Below are 13,192 nucleotides of genomic sequence, written 5' to 3'. Positions count from 1 at the left end.
CCCCCTCCCCCTCCCCGACTCTTTCCTCCCCTTCCCCCTCCCCGTCTCTTTCCTCCTCCTCCTCCTCCCCCTCCCCGACTCTTTCCTCCTCTTCCCCTTCCCCCTCCCCGTCCCCCTCTTCCTCCTCCTCCTCCTCCCCCTCCCCGACTCTTTCCTCCTCTTCCCCCTCCCCGTCTCTTTCCTCCTCTTCCCCTTCCCCCTCCCCGACTCTTTCCTCCCCTTCCCCCTCCCCGTCTCTTTCCTCCTCCTCCTCCTCCCCCTCCCCGACTCTTTCCTCCTCTTCCCCTTCCCCCTCCCCGTCCCCCTCTTCCTCCTCCTCCTCCTCCCCCTCCCCGACTCTTTCCTCCTCTTCCCCCTCCCCGTCTCTTTCCTCCTCTTCCCCCTCCCCGACTCTTTCCTCCTCCTCCTCCTCCCCCTCCCCGACTCTTTCCTCCTCTTCCCCTTCCCCCTCCCCGACTCTTTCCTCCCCTTCCCCCTCCCCGTCTCTTTCCTCCTCCTCCTCCTCCCCCTCCCCGACTCTTTCCTCCTCTTCCCCTTCCCCCTCCCCGTCCCCCTCTTCCTCCTCCTCCTCCTCCCCCTCCCCGACTCTTTCCTCCTCTTCCCCCTCCCCGTCTCTTTCCTCCTCTTCCCCCTCCCCGACTCTTTCCTCCTCTTCCCCTTCCCCCTCCCCGTCCCCCTCTTCCTCCTCCTCCTCTGTCGGCGCGATGGCGAAGCCGGTGACAGATAGCTAGAAACGGAAGCAGATAAGGGTGCGTGGGATTGCGGGGCTGGGCGACGTGTCCGAGGGGAGGAAAGGCTTCCGCGGGCACCGGCACTTCACACGCGCCGTGACCACTTCGCGCCGCCGCACACGCTGCGCCACCGCCCGGTGGGCCGCGGGATCCCGCGCGGCTGCACGACTCCGAGCGCGACCCTCGGGTGAGGCGGCGCCGGAGGCCCAGTCCCAGGCCGGGGGCTCTGCGCTCGTCCTGCAGCGCCCGCGGCCCCACCCCGACAAACGGAAGTCCTTTGTGCCGGGTCTCCCGAGCCACATGCCCCGAGAAGCGACAGAAAGCGTTGCACCGCTCCCAAGAAAGAGGCACGTAGGGCCAATGCCTGCGGAATGTTCCTAAGTTGAGCACGGTCACCCCGTCCGCTCCCACGGCGCATCGGGGATCCACACGCTGTTCTCTCGCGGCGGAAAGGAGCTTCGCGTGGGGCTCCTGACCCCCGCCTCGCCCCCACCGCCTTTCCCTGGGGGGCAGCGAGCTTCACGCCGCTGGCCCGGTACTTCCCGCCGCGCCACCGGGGCGCAGAGCAGATTCTGGCTGTCCCCTCCATCCGTGGCAGACGAGGCCCCAGGGGATCTGGTCTTTGGCACCCTCTGCTCAGTGCGGAGCCTGCAGGACACTTGCCCTAGGATTCTGGCCTTTGCAAACCTCCGCTGCCCCCGGAATTCCTGAGCCGTGGATCCTGGCGGAATTTTATGTTGTCACCGGCTGTGTGCTTCCGTGATGACTGCAGAGTCGGGGCTTCCTCTTACCTCGGGCCCCACCTTTGTTTTTCTGCAGCAGCGTGTGGGAGAAAAGGAGACTGGAACCAGGCCTGGGTCGTTTATGAGTTGGCAGGGGGTGAACTGTAATTTGCAGGAAATTATGGGGATTTTTTTCTGTCTAGACAGCGATTAGAGGAAAATCCTTGGAGATGCTTTCTAAAGCAGGAGGGGTCAGAAGCTCAGGAAAAAGCCCGGAAAGAAGGCTGTAAGGTCCACACCTTCCTTGAACAACTCTACTTACCATAAGGTTCACGGAGACTAAGTAATTGTTACTTTTTACGTTTTGCAAAAATTTATGTTTAAGGTAGGAAAATACAAGATACACAAAAGAAAAGTCACTGATGGTCTCTATTACTCTTATCTATATTGAAATATAGGTGTATGTCCTTTCAGATCTTTTTCTACTCCTAAATATATATATATATATATATATATATATATATATATATATATATATATATATATATATATTACACACACATTTCTAAAAAGTATGTTGCATATACAGTTTTGTGGCTTTTCTGTTTTATTCAGTATTTGCAACTTTTTCAACAGCTCCATGTTAGTAAACATACTTCTCCAATATCATTGGTAGTTTTCAGTTTGATAAGTGTATCATAGGCGGGACCAGCCCCCTGCAGCCAGTAGAATTTTGTTCTTTCTGCTATCCTAAGGTAGAGTGAAAACCGGCAAGGAAAGGACACACTTGCGGGCCTGAAAGACAGTTTGCAAAGATTTGACTTGCAGTGTACACCTGCGCACGGGGCAGTTGCTTTGTTGGCAGTATTTTAGAGTATTTTCACAGGGCATTAAGAAATGTTTAATAATTGCTAAGCATGAGGTTGATTGCTTTTTCAAACTTATTCTGGGGCACTCTTTTTTTCTAAAAGAAATGGTAAAAGGACAGATTTGTTGAAATACCAACTAGGCTTCTTCATATTTAGTATGCAACACAGCAGAAAGAAGTGGCACCAAATGGCTAGAACAGGTTATTACAAGAAAGGCTTGGGATGACTGCCTGGGAAGCTGGCCAGGAGGCGGCGCCTCCCCTAGAACTCCCTGCCGAATGCAGAGCTCTGCTTTACAACATCCGTTTTATCGTCCAAGTAGCAGATGCATGGCTTTGACGGCACAGTCAAGAGCGTTTCCCGGGAGCTGGAGCAGGACACACCCCAACCCCTTAGGACTTCCCTTAGAGTCTATGTATGTTTAGGTCCTCAAAAGGCCAGTGATGGGCTCAGGGATTATCGAAATGACATTTCATGAACAGAATTAATCCCTTTAACCTAACAGGTTTGCTGATCCACGGCGAGTGGTCTGAGTTTTGATTGTCTGCTGTGATGGCCATAGGTAGAAACCTTTTTCTTTTAAAGAAACCACACAGCCTGTAAATGAAATGCCTGTTCTGGACAGAAAGGCCATTTTAAAAAGGAGAATTGGAATTTAAGGGCTTCAGTCTGGCTAATTCATGTTGAAAATAAGCTCATCTCCTTTTTCTGCATGTTTGCTTATAATGGAAACAAGCCTCACAAGGGTCAGAGCCCAGGGCTCCCAATAAAAATCCTGCAGAGCCACAACCTCAGCCTTGGGAATAGCCTCAGGGACTTGTACCATCACACTTCAGACTGGGGTTGCCTGCCTATCAATTCTTAATAAATTAGAGTGTTTTTATTATTTTTGTCTTTTAAACAATTATGCAAGTCCTTATGCTTCCTGGAAGAAAAATTAGAAAATACAGATAAACCAAAAGAAAAAAATTAACTGTAATCTCACCATCTAGTAATAACATTATACATGCTACAAACATTTTGTGTTCGTCATTTTTCCTATACTAGTAGAAATATTTGTTTTTATTACACTAAATAGTATTGTGCTGTACCTATTGTTTCACAACTCTTTTAGTACTTTGTATTGGTAACAGCAGAAACAATTGAAACTCAGTACTGGGAGGCAGGTTCTTCAAGCAGCCTGCCTGGCAAATCAGCAAATCTAAAAATCTGGCTAAAATTGAGAGGTGTGTGCTTGGCAGGAGGCAGCACTTAGTTCTAAAGACTGTTCAGGGATTCTTTGAAGTGATGGTAAGGTCGGAACTCCACTCTAAACTCAGGAATGGCATAGAACTGGGTGGTGAGAGATGGCTCACTTGAATCAAGTTCCTTTAGTTCTGGCTTTGCAGTTCAGCCTATGCAAACATGGACTTCATTTGACTTCTTAAACTTTCTTGGCTTCAGTTTTTTTATCTTTAAAATTAGGGGGTTTGAGTTAGGTAATCTATTTCTGAGGTCCCTTGCCATTCTAAAACATGGTTTTGTGTTTGCTTATAAAATGTTTCCATATTACATTGACATTCCATCTCCATCCAAAAAGAATTTCAGAATGCATGAGCAAGGTCTGACACAAAAGCTTCAAATTAATAGATGATCTATCTCAAAGAGAAAATTGGGGGGCCGGCCCAGTGGCTCAGGCGGTTGGAGCTCCATGCTCCTAACTCCGAAGGCTGCCGGTTCGATTCCCACATGGGCCAGCGGGCTCTCAACAACAAAAAAAAAGGCAAAAAAAAAAAAGAGAGAAAATTGGGGCAAGACAGTGAGGGTAGGAAAATAGTTTTAATTCAGGATACAAAGTCAGGAGACAAAATGGAAACATTAGGTCTAGCAACCAAAGCAAATGGCAGATCATACCCAATGATGGGAGTCATGGAATCTCTGCGATACCTTCTATGGCGGGTAGGTATGAAACTTCTTCTGTGGGTCTCTAAAGCAGATGTACAGTGTGGACAGCTGACCTAACAGCATCCGTGCAATGAGTGGATGGAATACCAGTTTACTATGTAGCTGGCTTATTGCATCCCTTCAGTGACCATGTGGAATAGCCAGTTTACTATATAACTGGACTTCTGCATCCCAGCAGTTAGTGGATGGAATTGTCAGTTTATTATATAACTGGCCTACATCACCCCTGCAGTGGGTGGATGGAATAGTCAGTTTACTATATAACCACCTACTTTATCCCTGCAGTGATTGAAATAACGTTTCCTATGGCCCTTTTTTATAAATTCATGGCATAATCTCAATGGTAGATTAAGGAAAAGGAGCTCTACCAGGGGGTCTAAACTGCGATCTTAAATATTTCTAGTTTGTATTTATTATAATGAATACAAATACTTTTTTGGTTTGGCTGGACCTGGGAGTTAAAGGAAGATAATCTACAGCAGTGTTTTGTAGCCTTCACTGCCCACAGCCCCCACTTCTGAGATTTTGTTTTAATTCATGCTCAGACCAGGCACTGGAATCTTGTTAACACACCCAGTTATGATGTGTTTCTACCTGTGTGTGTGAAGTTGACCTTGTATCCCATGGGCTGGCTTCCCTGACAGCATATAGCACAAAGTTATTTTCTCTGATTAGAAGCTGATGATGGGCAGATGTTTTGTGTTGCTGATTACCCTGAGAGCTTGCCAAGTGGAAGGTAGGTGAAGCCATCATTTTATGAGATTAAGAAATCTCACTGAACATGTGCCATGATTTTTTGTAGAAGACAGTTTGGCCTCTTCTCTTTCAGGTTGTGATGGTTAATATTCTTTTTCAACTTGGCTGGACCACAGTGCCCAAATATTTAGTCCAAAATTATTCTGGATGTTCCTGTGATGGTGTTTTTGGGATGAGATGAACATTTAAATCAGTGTACTTTAAGTAAAGCAGTTACCCTCCCTAATATAGGTGGGCCTCCAATCAGTTGAAGGCCTCAATAGAACAAGGACTAAACCATCACAACTCCCCAGTAAGAAGAAATTTTGCCAGCAGACTCTTTGGTCTCTAAATGCAGCTCTCCCCCACGTCTCCAGTCTGCTAGCCAACCCCATTGGATTTTAGTCTCCGACCTCCACAATGACACGAGCTAGTTCCTTAAAATAAATCTCTATGTACATGTCTGTCTTGTTCTGTTTTTCTAGAGAACTCTGACTGACACACAGGTGCTGTGGATGGCTGCAAGGACCTTTTGTATCTTTATGAAATATTGTAACTGACCTCATTTCGGGATCCCAGTTCTTTTAAAATTATTTTTTAAAACTTTATTTTGCATGATTTCAGACTTCAAAGGTTGCAAGAATAATACATAGAATTCCCATATACTCTTCATCCAGATTCCCCAAACATTAAACATTTTAACACATTTGTTATTTTTTTCTATATATGTGTATAAATAAATATATTTTTTTCTCTGAACCATTTGAAAGTAAGTTGCAGACCTGATGCTCCTAAAACTTATGTGTGCTTCCTCAAATCAGGGAAACTCTTTTACACAACCCCAGTGCACGATTAAACTTCTCAATGACATGTGCTATCTTCCACAGATGTCAGCTTTGCCAGGTGTCCTACTAATAAATACTAATAAGAAAACTGAAAGAACTTTATAAGTCTTTTTAGATTATACCTAATTTTCATTAAGCAGAGCAAGACTTTAAGCCGTTTAGAAACCCACACAGTCGAAGACATGAAGCAAATAAACAGCAGGCGATAGGTTTTTTTTCCGTACCTCTTACAGAATGAGGTTCTTAGGATACAGTGAAAGGGAGAACACAGGAGTTTAGAAAGGTAATTGGGCCACAGAAGGCTTTGGTTCATGGTGCCTTCAGTAGAGTCTTCTTGGATAGGAATTATGTGTAATTTCAGTTTTAGCTGAGTGTTTTTCTCAGCCTTGAAACATTGTTGAAAATGAAAGGTGAAAGTAGCTCTGTTTAAAAAACTGAGTAGTACCCCACTAGTTATAAGTATATTTTGACATAGCCCAGATAACTCATAGAAATTGCTTAGGCCATGGCTTATCTCTCAGTGATAAGGAGACTGTCTCAGGGAGACTGTCTCCGATTGTCTCTGGGACATTAGTGAGTAGACATTTTGTAGAGCTTAATGGCTGAAGGCAGAGGATTGTAAAAATGTGATGTCACGGGGTAAAACATAAATTTGTTTCCTGCAGAACTAAATGGTCTCTAAAGTCCCTTTAAGTTCTCAAATTCCGTAATTTTATTATATTTTACATTTTCCAGGTTGAGTTTGAGCAAAGGTTCTGTGTTCTAGACCTAGGTACTGCTACCTAAAATAAAAAAGGAAATAATGATCCACGATGAGACAAAATTTACTAGTTACCTGCAGAAAGCCAAGATTCCCTGGCATTTAATTCTAAAAGAAAGTGCTTAAGTGGGACTTCACAGGTTGGGGTTAAGAGGTGTGGGAGGCAATGTTAGGTCAATATTGTTACACAACGTAGTGGTGGTTTTATAAAGCTGTTCTTGGTGTGACCCTCCAAAAAGCTCCTCAAATGCAGCACAGTGGACAATGTGGCATGTCCATAGAGGCAAGGGTGAACCTTGGCTGTCTGTCAGGCAGGAGGACTGCTCCCCTCCTATCCGGGCTGGACTGGGGAGAGTGGCGGGAGGGAGGTGGCCCGTGTGTTTGGAGAGGATGGGAGCACACCAGAGCTAGCTAGTGCAATGCTGTGCCTCTGTGTCGAGTCAGTGGTCAGTGTCCCTGTGTCATGTCAGGGCCAACTTTGCCTTGTCCAGCAGCAAGACAACAGTCGGCCATGGGAGCTACTCTATTCCCACTTAGCCACGGTGAGATGACAGCTGGTGTGTTAAGACCAGTGCTGGCGGTGGGGGCGGGGATGTGAAGGTGCGGAACGACAAAGGGGCAGAGACAGAATCTAATAGACAAGAGGAGCATTGGTTGCATTTTCTTGGCACAGGATGACATGTCTGGCCAGGTCTGCCTGTAGTAGAATCATGTTCTTGGTGAAAGGAATTGCCCAGTCTTTGTTTTGTTATTCTGAGTATTGGAAAAGTTCTTTCTTTCCTTTTCCTGCTGGGTGTTCAGATCCTTGTGTTAAAAAAAAGCTCAAAAAACCTTTTAGGAGAGGGAAAAAAAATGGGAGATCTCTCAGAGTCCAACTCAGTCTCACTGTGAAGAGGAAAACTAGGCTCTATCTACTGATATTAAACTCCATTTCCACAGAGTTCATTAATGCCTAAGACGTCTTTGGAAAATTACTATATTGCATAATATTTGTGTTGATCTTCTTTTCATCTATTTCTGCTGAAGAGCTTTTATGCTTTTCTCTCATGTTACCTGTTGGTATAGGCTTTGTGTCTAATAAATAAACCCAACTAAAAAAATTAAGCCTGTCCCTAAGCCATTTTAACCCTTGTTATAGTAATGTTACAAGGGACCATACAAGAAAGATCAAAGGCCCACTTCAACGCCCCAGAGGGCAGGCCCCCCAAGAGCTGCTGTACAGAGGTTAAAGGATCCCTGTTGTTCTCGGGCTAAAGCAGGTGCATGTCTGATTCTCGAACCAGCACTCCCTGAGCTGGGAGGCCCTACACAAGGTTGTACAAAGGGTAGCTGAGGAGGCTGGATGGGCTACAGGGGTGGAGCGAGGCTGGACTTGGCCTGGATGGCCTAGGGCCTGCAGCAGCAGAGGCCACCAAGAAGCTGGCTGTTTTCAGGCAAGTCCCCTAGTCTGTGCCTGCAACTGGCTTTTTTCCAGAACTGCCAACTCTTCCTGGTTATCTGGCCTGGTGAGAGAACCAATGTTGCATGAGTCCAAGCCTAGCCCTGTATTGAACCCCGAGGTAGGTGTGTTCTGAGAGAGGTGCAGTGACCCATATCATACCACTGGCTGTGGTAGGTATCAGGATTGGACCCCAGTCTGCACAGTTCAAAGTCTGTGCATCTTCTTGGCCTTCTTCAGTTTTATGGTTTTTACTCTGAACCATCTTAAGGGAACTGGGGAAAACAAGATCAACTTATTTGCAGAAAACCTAAAAGTTCTTCAAACAAATCACACACACACACACAAACAACAGAAAAAAACCAGCCACAGTCCCAGATTTCAGAACTCCATCTCAGCAGCCCTGCAGCCATGCCTGGCTTAGAGCAGACACAGTCAGTCTTTTCTGAGTGGTGGTGTTCAGAGGCCTGGATGCCATGGTGCTCTGCTCCCTTCTTATGCAGAGGTGCAGTAGGAGACTGCCCAGAGCTACTTGCAGAATAAATAAACTGCTGAAGCCTTGATATCTGCGATCAACATGGGAAGAAAATGAAAGAGATTCAAAAGTTTCAAGTCTTGGCCCAACATTTTATGCTTTGCTATCCCTCCCTTACAAAAAGAGATAAGCTGTTGGAAGAACAACTGTCGGGCAACACAGGCAGTGAGCGAATGAGAAGGGGTGGTGAAGGGTTAAGAAAGTAAGAAACAGATCAAGAAAGTTATGAAACAGGGACCAAGGGTCTCATAGCCTCAAAGGACTGAGAGCCCTGAATCCGGCCACCTTGTGGCTTTTATTGATGTACACACAAGAAAGTAACATTGTTTTCTCCAAGGTCTGTGAATTTCACACATTATACTAAGAAACTGCTTGGAACTAATTACCCCTGCATGCAAGAAGATGAACCCTCAGTTTCAGGATGTACCTCCCCAAGGGACAAACTTTTATGCTGAAACTTACTGAAATGGATAGATGGAGAACTGATGTTATTACACCATTGAATCTCTTCCCAAGCAGGTTGTGGTCAGCCACAAAGGCAGAAGCTCTCCTTAACCGGGGAAAGGTGGGGGGGGGGGTCTATGCCCACCTCTATCAACCCTGTGGGTTCTCCTGTTGGTCCCCACTTGATTGTGCTTGGCTTGAGTTGTGCCCCCAGTGGGGAATCTTATCGTCATTGGCTAACCAGCCATCCTCCTGGGCCAAACAGGGAGATATAAGGTGTAAGAACAAAGGTGAAGCAAAGTCCCTGAAAGGATTAGTCTCACAGACTCTCCTTTCTTTAGGGGTAGGTACAAGGGAACAGACTGGTAGGCTACTGTGTGACAACAAACAACACTTTTTTTTCACAGTGCTAGTTAAAAGTTAGAAATTTTAGCAGAAAGATCAAACTAAAGTTTAAAATACATATTTATGAAGTCAAATAAAAACATCTTGATCATATTCCTGACCTTCCAATTTTTTATGAAACCTCTTGGGGAGAACCCCAAAAGTATGTGTGTGTGGGAGGAACAAGCCTTTGTTTGTGTAGGAAAAAGGAAATGATTGTACTCACACTTTTCTCAGACAGCTGGATTTTGTTGGGCTCTGTATTCTCACACTGGTTACTAAGGCCTGTCTGGAGGGAATGGAGATGCAGTGCTATGGAAACCCCATATAATAATACATCAGTTCAAGTGTAGGGTAAATAAAGCCAAGCTGATGAAAAGTCAGGAAAATGTAGTGGACCATGAGCAGTAGTGACTGCCGTGGTAGGATTTGCGGATTCATTCATTACACTATGTGTTTGTGAATTAAAGTGCATTGGAATTTGTATATGTAGTAGTTTAGAAACTATACATTCAAATAATCAAAGTTTAAAAAGGCAAAGACTGAACTCTGAGTTTTTAAATATGTGTGCATGTTCTTTCAATTTGTAGATTTAAATATGGAAAGTTTTCTTAAATTACATATGATAAATTTTTAACGTTATATTCAGTTATTTTTAAGGGACACTGATGCAGATGTTAAGTATCTTTTGTACTCAGTATTGATATTTTTCTCTTCAATTCTTTTCATATTTTCCCATTTTTTTCACTTTTCCTTAGCCAGGTTTTTGTTTTCAGCTTTGCCTTTGTTTTGTATTCAGTGGTAGCTCCACTTCTATGGTGGTTTTATTTCTTATTTTCTTTCTTTCCCATGCTTGGTCAGGTCCTTTCGTTACCTTATCAGTGTTTCTTTACTTCTTGGATGAGTCTGTATTTACAAATTTCATTTGCCCCTTGGCAAATGCTGGGTGCTCTTTGCCCATCATGTTTCCCCGTCTATCTTCCTATTTTTATTTTCAGGATGTAGATCCTGAGCTTCGTCTCTTGGAGTGGAAGGAATTCTTCCTGAGCCAGCTGTTTGCAGCTGGATAACGGGGCAGGGACCTGATGTGTGCAGCCTAGAGGAAGCAGCTCCTTCTTAGTTCCCAGGTTTGTGATTGTGTGTGTGTTAGTGTGTGCATACAAATGTGTGAGTGAGTGTGCACGTGTGTGAATGCACTGTATGTGTGAGCGTACACATGTGAGTGTACATGAACACGTGTATGTGAGTGTACAAGTGTGAATGGTTGTGCAAGTGAGTGCATGTGTGCATGCATGTGAGGTTGCATGTGCACATGTGAGTGTGTGTGCATGTGTGTGCACACGTGTATGTTTGCTTGTGTGTGCATATGCGTGAGTGTGCCCATGTGAGTGTGAAGCGCTTTATCCTTTCCCTATCTTCAGAAAGCAGATACCAGCAGTGGACAGTTACCTGTGTCCCTATGTTCTGCTTCGTGGCAAAGTGGAATGAGGCACTGCTTTCTAGTTTCGTTTTACCAGCCCTGACTTGCCACCTTTGTTTTTTTTCTTTATTTCTTTTTTTTACTCTTGTGGCTACCCAATGGAACAGCTTTTATTTTGAGTCATGACAAATAATAAAGTTTTTAGCTTCTTTTCAGTTCTACAGATTTAAAGTCATTGAACTAAACATTTTTAAGGTTACTGAAAATCTCTGAATTATGTCTCCACATAATTAGTCTCCACAAAGAAACAGAATCAATGTAGTTTATGTAAATTATTGTCACCTTTTTATATTCCTATTTTTTCTTCATAAGTAGAATGAATTTTAATTCTAAAATTATAATTCATGAAATTTACATTTATTTATTAAGCAAATATTTAATTTAGAAAACAAATTGATGTATATCAAATAAAAAAAACATAGAATATCATGAGACAGTTAAATATTCATGGTAATTACAGATTTGAAATGTGGTTTCCCTTTCAAAGATCAGTGTATCTAGACTGTTTAACCCACTAAATTATCATCTGAATATCTAGAAACCCAAAACAAAAGATCATATTTAAAAAGGAAATAATAGTTCCAAAGTGACTTCCCTTCATTTCAAAAACAGTTTTTCTAAAATGTTAAGTAGAAATGGTAAATACATATAGAAAATACACTTCATACCTTAACTTGAAAAAAATCTTTACTTACATACAGAACTAAAATGAATCCATGCAGATTTTTAAAAATGACAACTATTTTATCCTTTTGTCTTCTTTATTAATATATATTTTTAATATGTTCAAAAAAGTAATGCTTTCAAAATATATAACATTTAAAGCAAGATCATTTTTATCAGTAATTTCTCTTAAAGGCGGGGGAAAAGAAACTTACAGCATAACCCTACAGAGAAACAACTCAAACTATGAAGTAAAGAACAATCATGGTGTTCTCAAAGTATAAATGTGTGACTTTAAAATAGCAGGCTGCTTAATTAATCCAGACAGTAAGGAAAGCAGGATGAGGCAGGAAATAACAGCTGGGACTAAGCAAAATAAACTGCTAAGAAGATATTCTACCTTGTCTTCATTTCTCTTTTGACTTCTCATGAAATATAAAGGTAAAGAAAGACTCCTCATTCCCAGTGCAGAGCCAATAAAGAATAAAATGGAAAAACTTATCCCTCACTATCCACTAACATTTTACCTATAAAAATGAGAAGAAACGTATCTACCTCTGTTTTCTTATAGTCAGTGAGTTTTAGGTAGAAGGCGGCAAAGGCATTTTTATTCCACCATTTTTACAACTGGAAATATTTTATTTTATAAACATTTATTTTACTGCAATCTGTCAAACTTTTGTACTGTGGTTTTTTTTTGTAACAGTTTTAAAGAGATAAAATTCACATACAAAACAATTCACCCATTCAAAGTATATAATTTAAAGGTTTCAGTATATTCAGAGTTGTACAGCCATCACCACCATCAATTTTAGAACATTTTCATTACTGCCCCCAAAAAACCTCATACCTGTTAACTATCACCCACTCAAACTCCCTGTCTTCCTAGCCCTGGGCAACTACTAATCTACTTTCTGTTTCTATAGGTTTACCTATATTCCATACAATATGTGGTCTTTTGTGACTGGCTTCTTTCATTTAGTGTAATGTTTTCTAGGTTCATTCTTGTAGCATGTGATTCCTTTTTATGGCTGAACTATATTCCATTGTATGGATACACCACAGTTTATTTATTCATTTATCAATTGATGGACATTTGAGTTGTTTCCACTTTTTGGCTATTATGTACAAGTTTATGAATAGACAGAGGTTTTCATTTCTTTTGGATATATGCCCACGAGTGGAATTGCTGAGCCAAGTGGTAACTGTTTAAGGGGAACTGCCAGATTATTTTCCAGAGGAACTGCACCATTTTACAATCCCATCAGCAGTGTAGGAGAGTTCTGATTTTTTCACATTCTAGCTAACATTTGTTATTATCTCATGACTTTATGATTATAGCATCCTAGTGGATGTGAAGTGGCATCTCATTGTGGTTTTCATTTGTATTTCCCTTATGATTGATGATGTTAGGCATCATCACATGTGCTTATTGGCAATTTTTATTTTCTTTGGAGAAATGTCTGTTTAGACCCTTTGCCTAACCAAGCATTGATTGGGTTGTCTTTTTATTATTGAGTTGTATATGTATTTTAGATACAAATTTCTTTATCACTTATGTGATTTGTGAATATTTTCTCCCATTCTGTGGGTTATCTTTTTTTACTTTCTTAATGGTATCAAATGTTTTTAATTTTGATAA

The 13,192-nt window shown here is 42.6% G+C and overlaps 1 protein-coding gene across 1 annotated transcript in view; it reads left to right on the top strand.

The window, feature by feature from the left end:
* Nucleotides 1-704: 704 nt before the first annotated feature.
* Nucleotides 705-13,192, top strand: part of PYGB (glycogen phosphorylase B) — a gene marked incomplete at both ends in the record, with an annotated part of 42,555 nt that continues 30,067 nt past the window's right edge. The window contains 3 exon segments of the mRNA XM_081033789.1: nucleotides 705-716; nucleotides 786-1,082; nucleotides 1,185-1,370. Of these exon segments, the coding sequence (XP_080889915.1) occupies nucleotides 705-716; nucleotides 786-1,082; nucleotides 1,185-1,370 (495 nt within the window).

This window comes from Rhinolophus hipposideros (assembly GCF_964194185.1).
Source record: "Rhinolophus hipposideros genome assembly, chromosome: 22".
Taxonomy (NCBI): Eukaryota; Metazoa; Chordata; class Mammalia; order Chiroptera; family Rhinolophidae; genus Rhinolophus; species Rhinolophus hipposideros.
Note: the sequence above shows the minus strand (reverse complement) of the source record. Positions and strands in the feature narration are given on the sequence as shown.